A 20,825-nucleotide genomic window follows, 5' to 3' on the forward strand; every position below is an offset into this window, starting at 1 on the left:
AGTGGGTCCGGCTCAAAAATGTCGGCATGCCTCGAAGTTGTCGGCCATCGCCATTCCAATCCGCAGAACCGTACGAAGATCGTCCATCCATCGGCTTGCGACAAGATGGATACCACAGGCACCGTCGATGCTTCTCTAACAAGAGTAGAGCAGCCCAACGGCGCTCTTGCTGTCAACAATGCCCGAACCGAATTTCGTTCCAAAGCCGAGCTAGAACGCGTCCGCCGACACAGACAGGCCCAGAAGGCCTACGGCCGCGGTCGCCAAATCGATGTCAAGAATGTGAGGGACAAGAAACTGCGGCGCAACCTCACGAACCTCGAGAACAAATACAAAACGGCCACTTTGAAGGCGAAAGAGGCCGAGATTCTGCTTGAAAACTCGTCCGGCTTTCTCGAAACCGAGACAGAACTCGAGCGGACATACAAAGTTCGCCAAGATGACATCCAGAAGGAGGTCGGCATTGATGTAGCACAAAAGAAGTTCGAGTTAGAACTGACTGAATTGGGGCCCTATGTTTGCGAGTACAGCAGGAATGGGCGGGATCTCATCCTGGCGGGGAGGAAAGGTCACATCGCGACAATGGACTGGCGGGAGGGCAAGCTGGGCTGCGAGTTGCAACTGGGCGAGACGGTTCGGGATGCCCGCTTTCTGCACAACAACCAGTTCTTTGCCGTGGCGCAGAAGAAGTACGTTTACATCTACGATGCCAATGGTGTCGAGCTTCACTGCCTCAAGAAGCATGTGGAAGTCTCGCACATGGAGTTTCTCCCGTATCATTTCCTGCTGGCGACACTGGTAAGCAGCCCCGACAATGATGTTGGCCGGTCATAACTAACGAATTGCAGAGTATCAGCGGCCAGTTAAAGTACCAGGACACCTCGACCGGTCAAATAGTCACCGAGATCCCGACCAAGCTCGGAACCCCCGTCTCTCTTACACACAACCCCTACAACGCCATTTTACATGTGGGCCAACAAAACGGCACCGTTACGCTGTGGTCACCGAACTCATCAGAGCCTCTGGTCAAACTCCTCGCCCACCGAGGCCCAGTCCGTTCACTTGCGGTCGATCGCGAGGGGCGATACATGGTGTCGGCAGGGCAGGACAACCGGATGGCTATCTGGGACGTCCGGAACTTCAAGGAAGCGGTTTCTAGCTACTTCACAAGGTCACCAGCGTCTTCCATCGCGATATCAGACACAGGCTTGACAGCCGTCGGGTGGGGGACCAAGGCGACCGTGTGGAAGGGCCTCTTCTCGAAGGAAAAGTCGGTACAAGAAAAGGCCCAGAGCCCCTACATGACATGGGGAGGCGAGGGCCAGGCGATCGAGCGCGTTCGGTGGTGCCCGTTCGAGGACGTGCTCGGTCTCGGGCACACAGAGGGTTTCTCGTCTATCGTCATCCCCGGCGCCGGCGAGGCCAACTACGACGCGCTCGAGGTGAACCCGTTCGAGACCAAGAAGCAGAGGCAGGAGGGCGAGGTCAAGGGCCTGCTGAACAAGCTGCAGCCCGAGATGATTGCGCTGGACCCCAACTATATTGGAAACCTGGATCTGCGGTCCGAGCAGCAACGGAAGGCCGACAGGGACCTGGACGCCCCGGCGGTGGACATCGTGGAGGAGATGAGGCACCGGGCCAGGGGCAAGAGCGGTGCGCTGAAGAAGTATCTGAGGAAGCAGCGCAAGAAGAATATTATCGACGAGAAGAGGGTCAAGGCGGAGGAGATGTACAAGGAGATGCAGGAGAAGAAGGACGAGAGGCACAAGGAGCGGCAGGCCGAGTTGGGGCCGGCGCTGGCGCGGTTCGCCAGGAAGGATTAGAGAGTGATACCCTAATGAAGAGCATGTGGGTGATGCCGGCAATGCTGCTAGGTTTCGCCCACTGTTTTACGTCTTTAACCGTAAGCGCAACAGAAGATGGATATCACGAGCTAGTCGATTGCCGCGCCTTTGACCCATGCATGAAATCGTACAATTGAGCCCCGAAAGCAAGATCTAGGCGGAATCAAACTCCAAACACTTAAGGCGCCGGCCCAACGCCCAGAAGTATGCACCCGCCGTCTATTTGCCCATCCATCCATAACCGTATTTTTTCCCTCTCCTCCAACTCCCAGATATTCGGACATTGCCCCACTACAGCAACTTCAAATGCCCCGTAACCATATCCACCAAGCTCTTCGGCGCGGGCCCGACGCCCAGCACGGTCCTGCTGCCGGCGGCGATCTGGGTGCGGCCCTGGTCGGCGATGACGCGCGCCGTCACGCCCAGGCCGCGCGCCTTGCCCATCAGCTCCAGCAGCTCGTCCTCGCTCTTGACCTGCACCGCGATCTTGGCCTGGCCCGCGCCCTCCCACGCCCGCAGGATCCGCCCCTCAGCCGAGCTCGGCGCCTGCTGGGCGGCGCGCGTGAGCGCTTTGTAGCAGGCGAGGGTCGCGTGCGAGCATTGCGCGGCGATTTTGCCTGGGGGTGGGCGTGGTGGGTTAGTTTTGCTGGGGTCTGCCGAGGGAGGGGAGGGGGAGGGGGGCATAGCAACAAGAAAAGAAAAGAACAATCATAACATACCCTTGGTCATCCCCAAATCCGTCCTCACCACCAACACCATCTTACACTCCTCCTGCCCATCATACCGCACACCCGCCCCCGCCGCGGCCTCCAACCCACCCCCAGCTGCACCAGCACCACCCGCACCCGCACCCCCAGCACGAACCCTCAACCCCTGCCTGCGATCCGCGTCCGCCCCATTCGCCCAGTTAGGCGCGTGGTCGAGCAGGGACTCGTCCTCGTCGACGTCGGACTCGTCGCTCTCGACGGGGTCGTGCAGGTTGGCGGCGCGCTCGGCGGCCAGCTCGGGCGAGACCAGCGAGCCGCGGATGGTGTAGACGCCGAGGCCGAAGCCCGTGACGAAGGCGATGAGGGTGGTGGTGACGATGACGGCGGAGGTGGTTTCGGACATGGTGGGTGGTTGGTTCGGTTGGTAGGTGGGTCGGTGGTCGGTGGTTGTAGGGGAGTTGGGGTGTTGTATGTGTGGGTGGTAGGAGAAGAGGTTGCTTGGGAATTCAGCGAGGAGTGAGCGGATTGGATTGTTGTGTGGGAGGATTGTTGGTTTTCGTCGTGAGATATGGAATTTAGTTGCTTGCATTGCGGCGTTCGGCGCAGCTCTCTGCTGTGTAGATTCAAAAGCATTCAAGACCCACTCAAGACGGACCCACCTCCAGCTGCACCAGGGGGGTGCAATTATTGATCTACTCGGACTTGTTAGCCTGTAGGTGTATATTCTCCTTTAATAACCTATGTTCCCTATAACTTCGATAGCCTGAGTTACAAATCAGGGCGATTGGACACTTCAACGAATCCTGCTTGACTTGGCCCCTAAAGCAAGTGTCATTGAGAGCTTCTCGTCAGCAAGCCGATGACATGGGCAACACGATGTGGGCATGACAACAAACGGCAAATACGGACAGTCTACAGTATACGGATACGCCATATGTCAGTGTCAAGGGGAGGACAACGAATCACAGCACGGCAACAGCAAAACACCAGTTCGAGGGAAGGGCCAGGCCCAGACTTCTCCCTCTACACCTTACCTCAGCCCGACGTCTAAGCCCACACACCGTGTCAGTACAAACCAAAACCAATATATTAACAGAGACAGAGGGTATAAGCACCTTTGTTGATACCCATCGTTTACCCACTTTGAAACCCCACGCCTAAGCCAACCGCACACCGGCCTCCCTCCTCTTCTTGGTCTGGTGCGACGCCGCCGAGCTCATGCCCACATTCTGGCTGGCGTCCAGCATACTCTGCGTCATCCGCCGCTTCTCCTCAGCCAGCTTCTTCAGCCGCTTATCCGTCTTGCCCTTGCCGGATCCCTTGCCGTGGAACTGGTGGGACAGCTCCTTGAAAGCCTCCTTCGCGTCCAGGCTGCGGCCGTCGCCGTCGACATACTTGAGCTCGACGTCCGGGCGGTAGCCTTCGCGGAAGAGCTGGTCCATGACGCGCGACTGGTGCTGGTCGCGCATCGTGTTCTGCTGGCGCTGCCAGTCCTCCTTCTCGCGCGCCGACATGCGGTCGAGGCGGCCGCTGGTGCGGTCGCGCTCGCGCTGGGCCCGCGTGTCCTGGTCGAACAGGTCCATGCGCCGGTGCAGCTCGTTGAGGAAGCGCTGCCGCTGGCGGAATTTCTCGTTGACCTCGGCGCCCCGGCCTTCTTCGATGAGCTGCCGGTCGCGGAGCAGCGAGAGGGTGGCACCCATGCCCTGGCCAACCGTCTTTTCTTCTTCGACGCCGGTGGTAGGGGCCTCGGCGATGGGTGTGGCTTCGCGGGGCTGGTCGACGTCGTGCATTTCTTCGTCTCCCGAGGACTCGTCCTGCTCCATGGCTGTGACTCCCGATTCGGGTTTAGGTTTGCGCGGCTTGCGTTCTTCCTCTGGTTCATGGCGCAGGCCATCGACGAATCGGCTAATCTCGTCCATGACGATGCCCTTGTCCTCTTGGCTCTCACCTTCCTGGTTCTCAGTTGATTCGCGAACCTGTCTTGCAATATCCTCCGGCCGCGTCTTCTTGCGCTTTTTCAGCGCTTCCCGTCTTTGGAGCGCCAGAGTTGCCTGCAAGTCCTCGTCATCCACGAAACTGTCATCCACTATCTTTCGCTTCTTCGCGAAAACAGCAGCCCCCGAGTCAATGTCCATTTCTTCTTGCGCGGGCTCGTCACCATCCGCCGCATCGCCGGGGAACAAAGCATCCTCATCATCTTCTCGCTTTCGCCGTGTTGATTTTGACTTTTTCTTTTTGGGTTTCTTAACCTTGACTTCTGACAGGTCGAGGTAATCTGATGTGGGTGCAGGTGCATCTTCTACGGCACCAGTTAGTACGGACACGATGGGCTGCGATGCAATTCGGGAAAACTGACCAAGTACGTCGAGGTCTACCACCTGGTGTTTTCTCTTTTGAGCCGGAGCCGCCAAGATATCGGCCAGTTCGGTTGTGGTCGCGGCCGAGTCCAAGGTAAAAGCCGTTTTCTTCTTTCCGTAAATCTCTTCGTCATACTTTGATAACAGGCCAATCTGGCCAGTTTCGTCGACGTCGTTTGGGTCGTAGACAGGCCGCTTCTTTTTCAGGTCGAGCCTCTCCTGCAGCCTCTCCTGTTCAAGCAACGAGAGATTCTCGAGTTCGTCTCCTTCGTCTTCGTTCTCCAGCACTCCCGTATCTTTCAAAGTAAGAACTTGGTCATCCCCGTCGAGGAAGTTGGCCATGTCATGCGCAACCTTAACCCCGGCCAAGTCTGCGGCCGTGTGCTCAGCAGTTTCGGCTTCGGCCGCAGCTCTCTCCTCCTCCGTCTTCCGCGCAGCATCAATCTTCTTCTGGCGCTTCTTCTGATTCTTAAGCCATGACTTGACATCCACTTCTTCATCGTCGTCAGCCAAGCCTTTGCCTGCGACAACCGCTGTGCGCTGCGCCAGTTCGCGCGCCTTCTTGATGGCGGCTGCTTTCGCCTCGCGTTTCTTCTTCGCTTCTTCGGCCTCCTGGGCTTTTCGGAAGTTTTCGTAGGAGGCGGCTTCGCGGGAATCGAGGGTGCTAACTGCTTTCCCGTCGTCGCCTAGTTCGATTTCGGGAGTTGCTTGTTTGGGTGGTGGCGCTGCTCCCGGGACCGGCAAGGGCTTCATGCCCATTGCCAGGCGGACCTTGTTGAGCTCCTCGATCGACGCGGCGTCCATCTTGATGGTATGCGCGTGGCGACGTTGAGGTAAAGGGCGTAGTGGCTGATGTTTGGCGGGATGCAGCGCGAAGTTGAAGGCCAAGGAAGTTGTCCAGGCCCCAGACAAGGCTAACGAAACGATAAGATAAGCTTTGGTTACAGGCACAGACCAGCCCGCTGCAAGGCTGGAGCATGTGACCCCACTTTCCAAAATTTTCTGCAGGTATTTAGCAAAATATTTTGGAGAGCTCTTCCTCTTCTTCTCTTTTCCTCCTTCACGGATCTGTGCCCAGCGATCCTCTGCCGCTTCGGTGGTCAGGGTCGATTGCTGCGGCAGTTCGGTGAGCCAAGGAGCCATCTACTCTTCATGATGTCAATTTCCACCCGACAGATCCCAGATCGATCGAACTTCGAGGTAGTCTCGTTCGCTGTAAAAGGTTTGAGCGAGGTGAGCCGGAGTTCAAGACGCTATATTCCAAGCCGTTCGCCAAGACCGTCGGTCTATGAAGCTGGGGAAAACCATGGCGCGTCCTACATTTCTGCATTCTGCAGTGCTCGATTTTTTAAGCTGGCTAGCCAGCTACGGTGACCAGTGCGTGCCACGAAGTTTGATTACTTTGCCTAGTTCAGTTCGATGAGTTGGTTACCTTGGCTGCTCGGCCGAGTTGCTCTGCTTCCTCTAGATCGCCTCTATTCATGAAGTTACGCGACCCCGTTGACGCCGACGCTGGGTCCTCGCTTTCGTATGTGAGAAAGAAGGGCCGAGATGGTCGGCCCCATCCACGCCATAAATTATCTTAGTTGATGCAGCCAAGTTGAAGGACCTCTACAGGTCGGCGCTCCTCGGTGGAACGAGCACTGGCCACAGACTCTAGACCGGTTATTTTTGGGAGCCGATGGCTATGACTCCGGCTCCAATGCATTTTCCGACGCGCTTGATTTCGGTTGAGGTTCACGCTAAGCATGTGATGGTGATGCCATCGCCGTCGCGAACTTCCATTTCTGGTGTTGACTACCGGTGCGGGGGGCGGCAAGGGCAGCTCCGGTTCTCCAAGCAAGCGACGGCCCGATTCTCGATGTAATTGCGGGGCCGGCACTACACTAGCCTTGGCAGGCACGAACGCCTGCAGTCCCTCATCTGATGAGAGTCGTTTCCCGGATTGTACTGTGTAGCTCATTGAGCAGAAGTCACGTCACTGAGAACTATACTCCAAAAACACAACCTAGCCGTAAATTGAGCTGCCAGGTCTCGCGCTAGATGTTTGTCCGCTTGGGTATGTCTTAACGTCATTCCCATCCATTTTACTCCAGTCTACACTACGATACGAATACACGGTCACACGGTCACACGGTCACACAGTCATCTGCGAGCTCGATTTATCCTATCTCGCCTACCTACAGTCTAGACTCGAACGTGAAGCTTATAGGTGCGGAGTACGTGTATTGCCGAGTGCTTTCCATGTGATTGTCCTTCACTTTACGCGAGTGCTCAATCGATGGAGCTTCTCCAAGCCGCATTAGCTCTCCCCTGTCCTCCGCTCTCCCCACACTGCAAATCATCGGGCGGTGTGGTGGATTGTCTGGATTCCTGGGGTAGTTCGGTAGCGCCTGTGACACCCACAGCTAAGCACGGGTCGAGCTGATCGGCGCAACCCATCAATGTCTGTCCAATAAACTCGCTAAATGGAGATCGGGATGATGTATTCTAGCTGAACATCAAAGCAACTCCGCCACCCATGTTCTTCCAGCAACATCCCTCCGCTACCCATGCCCCTGACAGCCCCGAGCAACAGCCCGAAGAACACTCCGAGGAACAGCCCTAGTGCCTTGCCACCGTTCCACGGACCATCGTCAACGGCCGGGTCTAACACCCACAGCGCCACCCACAGCGTTGCACTAGAACGCGGCAGCTGCATAGGACCTCGCGGAGTAGCACCGAGCGTAAGGCGCCGTCGAGTGCTCTGTCGGCCCTTCCCCGCATGCAAAGCATCAGCCCCCGTGGGATGCGACTTACACCCCGGTTTGGCTCGGTTAGATCCGTATGGAGTAAGGAGGTATAGTGTGATAGACATCGCAAGGAGGCTAGAGTATAAGAACAACTCGGTATGGCGGCCTTCGTAGTCCAACTTCAGCAACACCTCCTTCCATCAGTCAACGCATCTGGCCTCGTCTTGCCCGCCATGCACGCTCTCTCGTCACTATTCGTCCTCGGCACCTGCGCCGTCCAGACGGTCCTCGGCCGTCCGGAGGCCGCTCTCCTCCGTGAGAAACGGGATTGTGCCATCGTGAAGCGTTCCGTCGACTCGTTCATTGAGACTCAGACGCCCATCGCCTGGAACAAGCTACTCTGCAACATTGGCCCCAATGGCTGTGCTGCTTCTGGAGCCGCCCCTGGCGCCGTCATTGCCAGCCCCTCCAAGTCAGAACCGGACTGTAAGTGGCCGCTTAGCCATATCAGACAGACTAGGCAGCTTACTAAAACGCATCAGACTGGTACACCTGGACCAGAGACGCCGCCCTGGTTATGACGGGCCTTGTGGATTCCTTTGCCCACAACTATTCGGCATCCTTGCAAACCACCATCCAAAACTTTATCGTCTCGACGGCTAAGCTGCAGGGCGTCTCGAACCCCTCGGGTGGCCTCTCCGACGGGGCCGGCCTCGGCGAGCCCAAGTTCATGGTCGACCTCAAACAGTTTACTGGTGAATGGGGCCGGCCGCAGCGTGACGGCCCGCCTCTCCGGGCTATCGCTCTCACCCGCTACGCAAAGTGGCTGATCACCAACGGCTACAAGGACACGGCCAAGGATGTCGTCTGGCCCGTGATCAAGAACGACCTTGCCTACACCGCTCAGTACTGGTGAGTACCCTGAGCAGGCTGGAACCCGGGTGGTACTGACATTGTCTAGGAATGAGACGGGCTTTGATCTGTGGGAAGAGGTTCCCGGCAGCTCATTCTTCACCATTGGCGCTTCTCATCGAGGTTAGTGTTCCCTTCGAGTACATTTTGGATGGCACTGACACACCACAGCTCTGGTTGAGGGAGCTGCTCTCGCTGCCCAGCTTGGTACCGAATGCGGTGCCTGTCTCACTACCGCCCCGCACGTCTTGTGCTTCCAGCAGAGCTTCTGGAAGTCCTCCGGTGGCTATGTCGTTTCTAACAGTAAGCACACCCCCCTCAGCCGCCACCCAGGCCACCCCCCAACTAACGGCCCAAGTCAACGGCGGCGAGTATCGGTCTGGCAAGGACGCCAACTCGATCCTGACCTCGATCCACAACTTCGACCCCTCCGCTGGCTGCGATTCCAATACCTTCCAGCCCTGCAGCGAGAAGGCGCTCTCCAACCACAAAGTCTACGTCGACTCCTTCCGCACCGAATACGGCATCAACGCGGGCATCGCCCAGGGCAAAGCCGTCGCCGTCGGCCGCTACACCGAAGACGTCTACTACAAGGGCAACCCGTGGTACCTCGCCAACTTTGCCGCCGCCGAGCAGATATACGACGCCATCTACGTCTGGAAGAAAGACGGCTCCATCACCGTCACCCAGCTCTCCCTCCCCTTCTTCAAGGACCTCGTCCCCTCCATCACCACCGGCACCTACACCACCTCCTCCCCGACGCACGCCGCCATCCTCACCGCCGCCTCCGCCTACGCCGACGGCTTCATCGACATCGCCGCCAAGTACGCCGGCTCGGGCGGCGCCCTCGCCGAGCAATACGACCGCAACACCGGCGCGCCCCTCTCCGCCGCCGACCTGACCTGGTCCTACGCCGCCTTCCTCTCGGCCGCCGACCGCCGCGCGGGTATCGTCCCCGTCACGGGCTGGTCCGCCGAGGACGCCAACACCCTGCCGTCCTCGTGCGAGCGCCTCCAGGTCGCTGGCACCTACGCCCAGGCTACCAACACCGCCTTCCCGCCGAGCCAGACCCCCAACGCCGCGGCCGAGCCCGCGCCCGTGCCGTTCCCGCAGGCGTGTGCCGATGCCGCGAATGTGTTTGTCACGTTTAATGAGCGGGTCACGACGCAGTGGGGGCAGGAGGTTAAGGTGGTGGGCAATGTGCCGGCGTTGGGCGCGTGGGATGTCAAGAAGGCGGTTAAGCTGTCTGCGTCGGGGTATACGGCGTCGAATCCCCTGTGGAGTATTACCGTGCCGATGGCCGCGGGCACGGCGGTGCAGTTTAAGTTTATCAGGGTGGGTGCGGATGGCGCGGTGCAGTGGGAGGCGGATCCGAATAGGGGGTTTACGGTTAAGGCGGAGACGAAGGCCGCGAGTGGCTGCTCGGCGCAGAAGGTTGAGGGGAGCTGGCGGTAAATAATGGGGGGTGTGTGTTGTTGGGTGGGTGTGCGATAGTGTAGGGGGGGGGGTAGATTGGGGTGTATTGTGATCTGATCTGGGCTAGTATGGGGGGGGGGGGGTTCAGGTCGGAGTGATGCTTTCTTTCTTTTATATAGGGACTGAACCGCAAAAGGGAAGATCAGTGTCGGACACCTTCCTCCATTTCTGACAAGGCCTAAATCAAAAGTCTACTCTCGCTTATCATGTCTACATTATTTCCGTGAGTTGCCTCCTGCCACATCCTCTTCCGTGTATCCCCTCTCTCATCTGCGTCCACTCCCACCTCATCATTCTCTCAGCCCCTCACTCCATCCCACCCTTACTCCCCCTTCTCCTTCCCCCCCTCCCCCTCCCCCAAACAAAGCCTCTCCAACTCCCCCATCACCACCCCCACCGCCCATTCCAACACCCTCCCAAACTCCACATCCACCCCACCCTCAGCAGACTCCGGCACCAAAATCCCCTCCCCCCCCAGCACCCCTTTATCCACCCTCCCCCCCTCCACATCCCCCCCCTCAAACAACCAGCTATGCGCGGCCACGTAGTTCGGCCACACGACCTGCTCGACGTAGCCGGGGGGGTCGGTCCAGAAGCCGTCCATGTGCACGTAGCCGTCGCGGGCGGTGCGGCGGCGCAGGGCGGCGGCGCGGGTGGCCCGCAGGAAGAGCTTGATGTCGAGGTGCGTCATGACCTTGCGGAGGGGGGTGGCGGTGGTGGTATCAGTGGTGGTGGTGGATGAGGGGGGTGGGGAGTAGAGGAGGAAGCCGTCGAGGATGCAGATGCGGGTTTTGGGGGTGTTGTTGCTGCTGCTGCTGCTGCTGCTGCTGGGGAAGATGGAGGAGCCTGGGTGGCCGGGGGTGAGCCAGGTTTTGACGCGGGCGGCGCAGGCGGCGATTTGCTCGGGGGTGGCGGGGCAGGGGCCGACGGTGTTGAGGTCCTCGATGGAGTTGACGTTAGGCTGTGCGGAGGGTAAGCGGGGAGCCGGTTTGTTAGGGAGTCTGGACTTGTTGTCTTTGTGGCGGATGGTTGTGTTAGGGGCAGGGGTGAGGATAGCGGGAGAGGGTGGTGATAATGGGACAGGCGAGGTGAGGGGGGCACAGCCGTGGTTGCTGCGGCGGGAGAGGGTGTTGTTGGGTGAGATGGCACTGGGCACACGGCTACTAACTGGGAATGTGCCCGTTGCGCGGACGTGGGCGAGAGCAGCCTCTAGGTCGGGGATGGAGATGGCCTCGGGGCAGTCCCAGTCGGCGTGGCCCTGGTTGATGGGGAGTCTGGGGGCGAGTTAGTCAACAAGTACGTAGGATAGTTCATGACAAAAAAAACAAGAAAAACTCACTCAGACTCGGGCTTGTAAAAGTCGTCCTCATGCAGAATAAAGGTCTCTGGGAACATGTCCCGCAGAAGCCTCGCGAGGGTAGTCTTGCCGCTCGAGGAGCACCCGCTGATGCCGATGATGATGGTCCGTGGAGGGTCCATGGTTGTTGCTAGGAACGGAGGGTGAAGTTGTGTAATTTTTGTCAAAAAATGTCAGGGGTCCATCATGAGGAACACGGGAGTTATATATGTTGAGAAGAGGATGACAAGAGCGAGTGGGGTGATAATCGGGAGACTACAAATTGGGTACAGTGCCAGAATGCGCCATTTTAACACGGTGGGTTCCGGGCTCATTCTCACCCAAAAGCTCACTCAGCTAACATATGACCGGGGTAAGAGGAGAAGTTAGGTATGGTAGGTATGGTAGGTAAACTCTCCAACAGAAAGTAGTAGATCAGACGAAATCCCGAGATGAATAGTTATTCCGTTCGCTCCTTGTATTGCGACTCTCTTCAAGTTTTCCCCTGATGTTGACATCTGGCTGCTTACAGAAGGCGGTGTGCCGCCACTGCTTCAACTTGAACAGTTATTACTCTCGTTTGCCCTGATGCTGCAAGGCAATATCCCGCACATGGTGTGAGCATGATTGTAGGCACCCAAGCTCCTCCCCCCAACTACCTCCGAGAAGACCCGGCTTGCCCTTGTTTCGTGATGACAGCCTTGGCTCGAATCTCATGGAGCCCAGTAGACATGCCGCATGCCGGGTGACCGCTGGCCAGCAGGTTGTCGACTGCTTCCATATCCATTGGTTTATTCGCTCATTCGGCATCCCCGGCACCGTACTCGCCCCTGGCCATACTCCCTGGGTGCATAAACTCGTCGGCATACTCCTTGTGGCGGGTCGTGATGTACCAGGTCACCCAGAGGATGAAGGCGAACATGGAGACCCAGACCACCACGACCTGGGGAGAGCGCCGCCGCCGGGGGGCATAGGGTGAGAAATAGGTCCGGGCCATGTTTGGTTTATTGCTGGTTGGTCCCGGTTGTTGTTGATTGAAGTTTGAAGGATGGGCTTGACTTGGACTTGTATGGCGAGTGGGATTGGATTATGGGGACTTGATGTTGAAATCTTGATTTTTGATGATGATGTAGGCTCGCTTTCTTCACAGGCGCGTCTCGATATTTACTGCATTGGGCACAGACCACCTACCCACTGTAATTATGGCCGTCGAGCTGCAAATCAAAGTCACAGTGGGGTGCGCTTTTGGCGTGGGGGTTTTTCTCCAGGGGACGCTCCAAACCAGGCGTCAGCTGGAGAAAAACACCAATTCAGGAGACCAACTAGCTGTTGACAGTATTTAAGAGCGTAAGACGTGAGGAATGCTCGCTGACTTTGTAGATATGGTTTTCATATATCTCTCATTTCGTCGCCCACCCAAACGCCAAAACACAGCCAATACAAAGAAAACATCGCTCATACATTTCGTTCCCTCTCTCTTATCTTCCCATCTTCGTTTTACTCTCGACTCAAGACCTCAAGCCTCAACCTTAAACCTCAGTCTCGACGTCAGGCTTCCGCCCACTCAGGCTGCCAACCTTCATCAACCGCCGAGTGGCGTAGACGGCCTCGTCTTTGGCGAACTGGACGTTGCGCATGGGTTTCCTACCCGAGTTAGCATCGAGCACTTCTGAACTCTTGGAGTAGCCAAGTCAAACTCACCACTGCATCAACCCACGGTGCTTCCGGTGCAGGTCTCGGCTGCGGCTGCGGTAGTCCTTGTACTGCTTGATCGGGTTCTTGCTGCTGCTCGACCCTCCCGACTTGTTCGACTTGCTGGTCGCCCCGGTGGCTCCCGTGGCGCCGCTGTCCATGGACTTGCGCGAGTGACCGTCGGGGCCGTTCGAGCCGTCCTCACCTCCCTTCCAGGTATAGTTACCGTTACCCCCTTCACCCTCCTCACTACTCCCCACGCTCGCCCGCCCCTTTCCCTTATCGTGCGTAGCATCATCAATACCCAGATCCACCTCTTCCTCATCCTCCTCCTCATCACTGCTGTCCTCCTCCGAGAGCTGCTCCCCATCCACGCGCCCCTCCTCCCCATCAACCTCTCCCTCACCCTCCCCCACCAACTTCGCCGGATCCTCCCCAAACGCCCCACTCCAGTCCGTCCCATCCTTCGCCAACCACCGCTTCTTCTCCTCCTCCGGCGCCATCGCCAGCACATCCCTCCCATGGGTCAAACTCTCCTCATGCAGCCTCTGCACCGCCGGCGGCACCTCCGGGTGGACATCCTCCGCCCTCACCCCCTCCGCAAAGCACGCCTCCCACGTCTCGATCGTCTCGCGCGAGTCATTATCACTCACAAACCGCAAATGATCGCGGTCCGTGCCGGGCTTGAAGCGGCCGCGGAAGCGCAGGCGGCCGACCTCCTGGACGCGCAGCGCGGGGACGGAGTCGACGTTGGCTTCGGTGATGTAGTTCTGCGAGAGGCGGAGTCCGTTGTTGCACCGCCACACGGGGAGGTCGAAGTCCTGCTCTTCGTTGTCGGGGATGTCTTGGAGCCAGAGGGAGGCGAAGGTGTCGGCTTTGCGGCGGAGGCCCGTGTTGGAGGGCGGGTGGAACTCGAAGAAGACGGGGGAGCGGTAGCGGAAGCGAACGGGGAGGCGGATGCGCGTGGATTTGTTGTGTTTGGGCTTCTTTTTCTGCTCGTCGGGATGCTCGTCGTTGGAGGCGTCGCCGCCGCCGCTGATGTCCCAGGTTAGCCCGGTTTCGTCGTCGGCGCGGCGGGAGCAGACGTTGCCCTTGACCGAGGCGGAGCTGCCGCCCGTGCGCATGCGGATCTTGGTGTGTGGTGACGGGCTGTATCCCGTCGTGGTCAGGGCGTCCGAGGTGAACTCGAAGGTGCCGACCTCGCCGAAGCCGAGCTGGGCGGGCGGCAGGCGCAGCTCGACGGAGCGGAACAGCAGGCTGATGCGGATGCGCCCGAAGCCGATGCCGCCGTCGAGCGGGTACCAGCGCGTGCTCTGGCTGCTGGTCTGCAGGATGTCGGACAGGCGCAGCGGGACGACGCCGATGATGGGGTCGTGCTGGCGGTTGCGCGAGTCGCGCACCGTCACCGTCACCACGCACGACCGCCAGTCGCGCACGAAGCGCTCCGTGCCGGCCTCGAAGATGGGCCGCGACGACACCACCTTGGTGCGCGTCTTGTACACGAGCTCGTCGTTGACCAGCACCGTGCAGTACGCGCTCGGCAGCTTCTTGCCTTGCTCCTCCTTGATCTCCCCGGCCTCGGGCCGCGCCGGCTCGTACTCGCGCCCGCCGCTGCGCTTGCCGCCCCGCGACCCCTTGACGTTCTCCAGCTCGAGGTTGACGATCTGGTGCACCACCACGCTCAGCACCCCGCTCGGCCAGAGCGGGTCGGGCGGCGTGTGCACCACGGCGTCCTCCTCGGCCGTGTCCAGGCTGCCGCGGTCGTCGCGCAGCTCCTTCTTGTCGCGCAGCCCGCGCGGCAGGTTGGGGTCGAGCCCGTCGGTGCGCAGCGCCCGCCGGAACTGCGTCTTGCCGAAGTAGCCCACCTCCCAGTGCAGCTCGCCCGGCATGGTGCTGCCGGCCTTGACGCCTTTCAGTTGTGACGTCTGCGGGAACATGTGGCCCGGGTGCTGGATCAGCTTCTGGATGCTCAGCTCCACCTTGCCGACCACGTCGTCGGCCGACGACCGGTCGCTGTCCCACAGCTCGAGCGACAGCTGCTCGTCGGCCTTGATGACGTCGGCCGTGATGGGCAGCGCGCAGCACTCGGAGAAGATGGGGTTGAGGTCGTCCTGGATCACGCGCGTGCAGTATTGTGGTTTGCCGAACTTGGAGAAGGACACGCAGATGTACGGGTCCGACCCGCCGCCCTCGCTGCCGCGCCGGTCCTGCTTGCTGAGCCCGACGGCCTTGTGGATGCGGATGAAGAGCACGCCGAGCGCGTTGGTCTCCTTCTTGATGTCGTCGCCCTGCAGCATCTTGCCCACGTCGAGCGTCATCGACTTGGGCGCCACGTACATGTTGGCCGCCGCCGCGATGGCCCAGTTGACAAAGTTGGAGATGAGCGGCAGGTTGAGGATGTTGGCGCCCCGCTCCACCAGCGGCACGCAGCTGGCCTCCACCTTGGGCAGGCCCATGAGTGTGAAACTGAGCGTCTTGACGAACGGCGGGTCCGGCGCGAGCGCCACCCGCAGCCGCGCCGTCGCCACCAGCCGGTTCAGCTCGACCCAGATGGGGAGCGGCACCCCGAACAGACCCCGGACGCCCAGGTAGAAGACCAGCTGCATGCCCATGTTCTTCGCCTTGGAGGACACATCCCCCGACGACGGCAGCGAGTGGTACGCCACGGTAGCCTCGAGGTTATAGAAATCACCCCCCTCCTCCTCCGCCGCCAACTGCTGCGGATCCTTGACCTCCGCATCCCTCCTATGAATCTCCTCCTTCAAGTCCTGCACATGCCCATCCGGCAGCGCCCGCAAACTCAACACCCTCAACGGATTACTCCCCTGCGAAATCTCATTCACCTTCACATGCTCAATCACCCCGGGCACACTCGCCTGCATGACATCCTCCAACGTATCCGCCACCGCCGCGAACATATCCGGATTCATCAACCCCCACACCAACCCCACCGCCGTATTCAACCACTCCACACTCTCGGGAATCAGATTCACCACCGCCATCTCCCCCCTCTTCCTCTCCGCACTCCACTCCACCGCCCTGCCCCTCCCCACCAAATCCCTCACCCACATATACACCCCCGCCGCCACCCCCATCCCCAGCGGCACCAGCCCCCACAGACTCCCGCCCCCCCACCACTTCCCCAGCACCACCACCCCCACAAACAACCCTACACAGAGCACGTTGGCGCGCGCCTCGAGCGCCGCGTACATGGGCTCGTAGCTGACGGCGGGGGTCGGGTGGAAGAGCACGTTGGTCTTTTCGCCGTGGATGGGCACGTCCGAGGTGGAGCCGGCGGCGATGGGGTCGGGGGGCGCGGTGATGTCTTGCGCGTGGCGGTAGGTTTCGCCGGATTGGGTGGGCAGGGTTTGGTGCGTGGTGGGGAGGGAGAGGTTGGCGTTGGGGATTGTGAGCTGGGGGGGGGGGGCGGGTGTTAGTTGTTTGCTGTTTTTGGGTGTGGTTGGGGGTTTGAGAGGGGGGTACTAACCATGGGCTCCTCGGCCGCCTTCATGTGTTCGCTGCTGATGTCCTCGATCTCGACGTCCTTGCCCGTCATGGGGTCGCGCACCGTGCGCCGGTTCTTGCCTGCCTTGCGGTGGTTTGTCGGCACGTGGTCCCTGACCTCGCCATTGTCATTGTGGCCGCCGATTTTGGTATGTTGGTGTCGCTGTTGTTGGCGCTGGGAATCGATCTGGGCGTCGCGCTCCCGTTTCTCCCGGTCGAGCGACTCGACGAATTGCTTGATGGTCGGGATGCGGTTGTTCCCCGAGTAGTGCTGCCCCGAGGGGTAGACCTTTTCGTTCGTGTTCATGGTGGTGGTGGTTGGTGTGTTGTTAGTGGGTAAGTGTAATCGGGGGCCTCATGTAGGGCCCGCCCAGCCCTCAATAGAAGGTCAGGTAAGTAGGCAAGTAGTTGATAATCAGGCCTTCGATGACTTTGACAGAGTACCTAGTGTTAAGCTCTGGAGCCTCGAGATAGATCCAGTTGGGTGATCCCGTAAGGTGTAGGGAGCAGATTACGGTAGCAGTGGGAAGGCAGATGCCAATTATATCAGGCCCTCAAATACCGATGATGATGATCACTGTAACTCCAGCACAAAGCTGTCTCTATGTACTACGCATACATATTACGTAGCTCCCCAATATCCCGGATCAAGCAAACAGCGCAGCTGAAAAAGACCAACCATACCCCCCAATCCCAGGGAACAGCAAGCCGATCCGCCAACCCTCAGATCGAAAATCTGGATATGATTTCAGGGTTCTTGTCGAGCATCAACGGCACCTCAATGGCACCACCACGATTGATGACGTCGATGTGGTGTCAGTCCGCCCCACTTTCCCGGTTGCGGTTGCGGGCCCGGCGGGTGGGGCTCCGGGATGACGTAATGGGCCGACTGCGCGGGCCGGCGCTTAACACACACATGGGATTAGGCAGTCAGGTTACAGCAGCACTCGGTTACGGGAGTTTTGTGCGTCGAGAGGGAATTGGTTGGTTGGTGGTGTCTTGGTGGTGAAAATGTCGAGACACGGTCGGTAGCCGCTGTGAAACTGCTGCTATTTTGAGCGGAGTGAGGAGAGGGGAAGTACTGCACATGATCTGATCTGTAACAGTAAACATGGGGTATTTGCACGATAATGTAAACAATCAGTTGTGGTGGAGAAGGGGTGGCCCGCGACTAGTAGCTACTAAAAACGAGGAGCAGCTCACAATCCGAATCATTGCCGGTAGTCTTGTAAAATAGTTAGCTTCCTAGGGGTCAAATGAGCGTCGCTGTTGTCGCCGAGTTCGGTAGTCTAAAATATTTGAGTTAGTGAGTGGGTGGATGAATTTTATGGGCGTGGGAAATATGGCGGTCTTGATATGGTGAAAGTCAATCTCAACTCCTGGGCACTGTGAAACTGGGGGTCGGAAAATGCTATTGTTTAACTTTATTCTTTTTGTTGATATCTACATGATTTTCCTAACCCTACTTTCCCAGACCGCCCCCGGCAGTCAGTTATACACTACATAGATCCCCACCCCACCACATACATCCCTCATAACCTCATCCAACTCATAAACAAGTACAAAATACCACCCCGGTATCAATATCAATGCTCGCTATCCTGTATCCCACCTTGTCATTCATGATGCCCTCCCATTAGACCCCCTCTCCCCAACACCCCTTTCCTTTAAGAAGAAGAAACCACATCCCTCCACGGCACCCACCCCCTCCCCCCCCTCTCCCCAATCGGCCGCGCCGTCATCGTCGGCGTGCCCTCATCCATCTCGACGTCCCCATCCCCCGCCATCACACCCTGCACAGCAGCACTAGTAGTATACAGCCCCAAGCCCAACCCAAACCCCCCCTTCTTCCCCATCCCTTTTCCCTCACCATCCCCCTCCTCATGATCCCCCTCATCAGCCTCCACCGACGTAAAACTACTCGCATCCGACATCTCCACATCCCCCTCCTCCCGACTATGCAAGCTACTCCCCGCACTCGTAGTCGACTCCATGCTTGGCGTCGGCGGCTCGACCACCACCATCCCGCCGAGCGGCGGCGACATACCGGGGCTCATCCCCATGTTCATCCCCATGTCCAGGTTCAGATTCATGCCTAGACTCATTCCCATGCCCATGCCTAGGGGCTCGGGGGTCAGGTGGCGGACGCTGTTGGCGCAGGACGAGGGGGCGGAGGAGAGGGAGTCGGGGGTGGAGTGGCGGGTGGGGAGGAGGGAGGCGGGGATGGGGGTGAGTTCGCGGGTTTGTTGTTGTTGCTGCTGTTGTTGCTGGAGTGGCTGGTGTTGTTGTTGTGGTGGTGGTGGTGGTGGTGGAGGTTGGGATTGGGGTTGCGGCGCGGGGTGCGGCGCAGTTTGGATTGGTGCGGGGGGTTGGAGGGTAGGAATTTTCGTTGCGGCGCGGGCGGGTGGGACTGGGATCGCGAGGAGGGGCACTTGCGTCGGTGTCTGATTCTGCGTCTGCGCCTGTTCCTGTGCCAGGGTTGCTGCAGCGACTGCTTTGGCGAGCGCCTGCTGATTTCGTGTCCGTGGCCGCGGGGCGGGGACAGCCAGGACGGGCACCGAGGCGGGGGCGTCTTTCTTGGCCGTCACCGGTTCGGCGTCCACGGCCTCGCCGCCCTCGTCGGCATCCTCGTCCTGCCCGATCGTCCACACCCACCGCCGCTTCTTCTCCTTGCGCTTGCCGCCCCTCTTGCGGATGCCACCGCCCGTCGGCGAGAGCGCCAGCGGCGTGGAGGCGTGCATGTTGGCCATGCGCCGCCGCATCTCCTCAAACGGCCCCGGTGTCTGCCCTCCATCGCGCGTGCTGGCCGCGTCAGTCATGGCCTGGTCGAGGAGGCTGTCGCCGTCGTCCGAAGACGCGACTGAGGGCGAGATGGGCGTGGCGTCCTCAGCGAGGAGGTCGATATGAGATTTGATGTATCGACTGGTTGTGATCTCTTGCGTTAGGGGGCTGTTGTAGGCCACCCGGCGCAGCGCCTTTTCCTGGAGCCGGAGAGACTGTCGCCTGGGGGATTCAGGAGACATGGTGCTGAGCGGCGGGAGAGGCGAGTTGCGGAGAATGCTGCGCAGGCTGCGCGGGTGAGTGTAGGGCAGCTTGGTGCTGTTGTTGGGCACTGTCGTCCGCCTCCTGGGATTTTGCATAGCCGGGGCCGGAGCAGGAGCATTCAACCCCGGCGGTGGCAGGGCAGTGGCGGGGGTTGCCGCGTCAAAGGTAAACACCCGAGAACCGTTCTGTTCTTGCGGCTGCGCCGAGAGCGGTGGTGTTGCCGTCATGGCGCTGGGAAAGAACACTTGCCTCGCCACGGCCGGGGACATTGCCTGTGCGGTTACGGGCGTGTCGAGGTAGGGCCCCAGGTACGGCGTGTTTGCACTCGGCTTCTTCACGGCGACGTCCTGTGTTTGCAAACGCAGGGTTGGCTTCTTGCCGCCCACAAAGGCCATTGGCGGCTTCTCCTGGATCGGGGTTGACCGGTCGACAGCGGTGGCGTAGACATTAGAGAGAGTATTAAACGATGTCGGCGACTTCACATCAACAGTAGCGGCGAGACACCTCGATGTCCGCATAGTCGGGCCATTGGCGAGGGCCTTGATCTGAAGCGACAGCCTCGGCCTCTTCCCGGGGCTCTGAGACCTGGATGTTGACGACATGGTGAGAAGCACAATCGAACCCAACTAGCCAACAAGCCAACAACAACAAACGGAGCGGGGCCGGAGTCGGAGTCGGTCTCGATCGAATTAAGGAGAGCCGTCGGCGATAGGGATAGATGGGCGATTAGTTAGTGTGAACCTTGGAATGGAGCAGGCCACCTGCGGGTTCGGTTCCTAAGCCAGCTAGGAATGAATAGGGCAGGCGAGCGTGCGACCTCTTCGGTTGGCCGAGCAGACGAAATGGTGATCAGAGCGTGAGCGCCAGGAAGTCGGCGGGATTCCAGGGGAGGGCGGCTATATGTGTACAACTTTTGGGTGTGTTTGCCTCGCCTTGTTTTTCCCCCACTGTGCTGGGGCTATTGGGGTTACTCTTCTTGAAAAGGGCTGGCGGCGGCTAGTGTGGCATGGGAGCGCATGGGGAGGCACTGGGGAGGGGGACGAGGGGAGCAGCAGGCGAGGAAGGAGCAAGCGCCAGGGCAGTTCGGACGAATACAATAAAGCCTCCCTGCAAGCCCCTCAGCATCCTGGCACACAGTACGGAGACAGCTTTTAACGCTGTCGGAGCCGTCAGTCAGCGGGCAAGAGCGGGAAACTGCAGCAAGCAGTGAGTGCAGGGGT

The 20,825-nt window shown here is 59.3% G+C and overlaps 7 protein-coding genes across 7 annotated transcripts; 2 read left to right on the forward strand and 5 right to left on the reverse strand.

The window, feature by feature from the left end:
* Positions 1-105: 105 nt before the first annotated feature.
* Positions 106-1,823, forward strand: F5144DRAFT_590130 (WD40-repeat-containing domain protein; the record flags this gene model as incomplete). The annotated part of the gene is made up of 2 exons (XM_066790131.1): positions 106-798; positions 849-1,823. The coding sequence occupies 2 exons, from the start codon at positions 106-108 to the stop codon at positions 1,821-1,823; spliced, it is 1,668 nt and encodes a 555-aa protein (XP_066646263.1).
* A 312-nt stretch (positions 1,824-2,135) lies between these two features.
* Positions 2,136-2,954, reverse strand: F5144DRAFT_599389 (peptidyl-tRNA hydrolase PTH2-domain-containing protein; the record flags this gene model as incomplete). Its single annotated transcript, XM_066791006.1, has 2 exons — positions 2,136-2,461; positions 2,564-2,954. 2 exons carry the CDS (start codon positions 2,952-2,954, stop codon positions 2,136-2,138), a joined length of 717 nt encoding a protein of 238 aa, XP_066646264.1.
* Positions 2,955-3,708: 754 nt separating this feature from the next.
* On the reverse strand, positions 3,709-5,712 carry F5144DRAFT_599390 (SART-1 protein; the record flags this gene model as incomplete). Its single annotated transcript, XM_066791007.1, has 2 exons — positions 3,709-4,850; positions 4,908-5,712. The coding sequence occupies 2 exons, from the start codon at positions 5,710-5,712 to the stop codon at positions 3,709-3,711; spliced, it is 1,947 nt and encodes a 648-aa protein (XP_066646265.1).
* A 2,161-nt stretch (positions 5,713-7,873) lies between these two features.
* On the forward strand, positions 7,874-10,007 carry F5144DRAFT_590133 (Six-hairpin glycosidase-like protein; the record flags this gene model as incomplete). Its single annotated transcript, XM_066790132.1, has 5 exons — positions 7,874-8,126; positions 8,183-8,552; positions 8,602-8,675; positions 8,724-8,855; positions 8,911-10,007. 5 exons carry the CDS (start codon positions 7,874-7,876, stop codon positions 10,005-10,007), a joined length of 1,926 nt encoding a protein of 641 aa, XP_066646266.1.
* Positions 10,008-10,117: 110 nt separating this feature from the next.
* F5144DRAFT_640866 (putative nicotinamide riboside protein) lies at positions 10,118-11,844 on the reverse strand. Its single transcript, XM_066792752.1, has 2 exons — positions 11,368-11,844; positions 10,118-11,302 (listed from the first exon to the last, which is right to left on the reverse strand). Exons 1-2 carry the CDS (start codon positions 11,505-11,507, stop codon positions 10,351-10,353), a joined length of 1,092 nt encoding a protein of 363 aa, XP_066646267.1. The 5' UTR covers positions 11,508-11,844; the 3' UTR covers positions 10,118-10,350.
* A 746-nt stretch (positions 11,845-12,590) lies between these two features.
* Positions 12,591-17,295, reverse strand: F5144DRAFT_609655 (uncharacterized protein). The gene is made up of 3 exons (XM_066791635.1): positions 16,544-17,295; positions 13,082-16,469; positions 12,591-13,033 (listed from the first exon to the last, which is right to left on the reverse strand). The coding sequence occupies exons 1-3, from the start codon at positions 16,865-16,867 to the stop codon at positions 12,894-12,896; spliced, it is 3,852 nt and encodes a 1,283-aa protein (XP_066646268.1). The 5' UTR covers positions 16,868-17,295; the 3' UTR covers positions 12,591-12,893.
* Positions 17,296-18,227: 932 nt separating this feature from the next.
* On the reverse strand, positions 18,228-20,207 carry F5144DRAFT_590136 (uncharacterized protein; the record flags this gene model as incomplete). Its single annotated transcript, XM_066790133.1, has 3 exons — positions 18,228-19,952; positions 19,992-20,012; positions 20,052-20,207. 3 exons carry the CDS (start codon positions 20,205-20,207, stop codon positions 18,228-18,230), a joined length of 1,902 nt encoding a protein of 633 aa, XP_066646269.1.
* Between the last annotated feature and the right edge of the window lie 618 nt (positions 20,208-20,825).

The sequence above is a fragment of the Chaetomium tenue genome, assembly GCF_020726465.1.
Source record: "Chaetomium tenue strain MPI-SDFR-AT-0079 chromosome Unknown F5144scaffold_2, whole genome shotgun sequence".
Classification (NCBI taxonomy): domain Eukaryota; kingdom Fungi; phylum Ascomycota; class Sordariomycetes; order Sordariales; family Chaetomiaceae; genus Chaetomium; species Chaetomium tenue.

Coding starts and splice junctions, on each gene's coding strand:
- F5144DRAFT_640866 (XM_066792752.1), bottom strand. CDS start 11,507: ATGGACCCTCCACGGACCATCATCATCGGCATCAGCGGGTGCTCCTCG. Junction 11,303..11,367: donor TTTTACAAGCCCGAGTCTGA/GTGAGTTTTTCT, acceptor ACTCGCCCCCAG/ACTCCCCATCAACCAGGGCC.
- F5144DRAFT_609655 (XM_066791635.1), bottom strand. CDS start 16,867: ATGAACACGAACGAAAAGGTCTACCCCTCGGGGCAGCACTACTCGGGG. Junction 16,470..16,543: donor AGGCGGCCGAGGAGCCCATG/GTTAGTACCCCC, acceptor CCCCCCCCCCAG/CTCACAATCCCCAACGCCAA. Junction 13,034..13,081: donor AGACCTGCACCGGAAGCACC/GTGGGTTGATGC, acceptor CCAAGAGTTCAG/AAGTGCTCGATGCTAACTCG.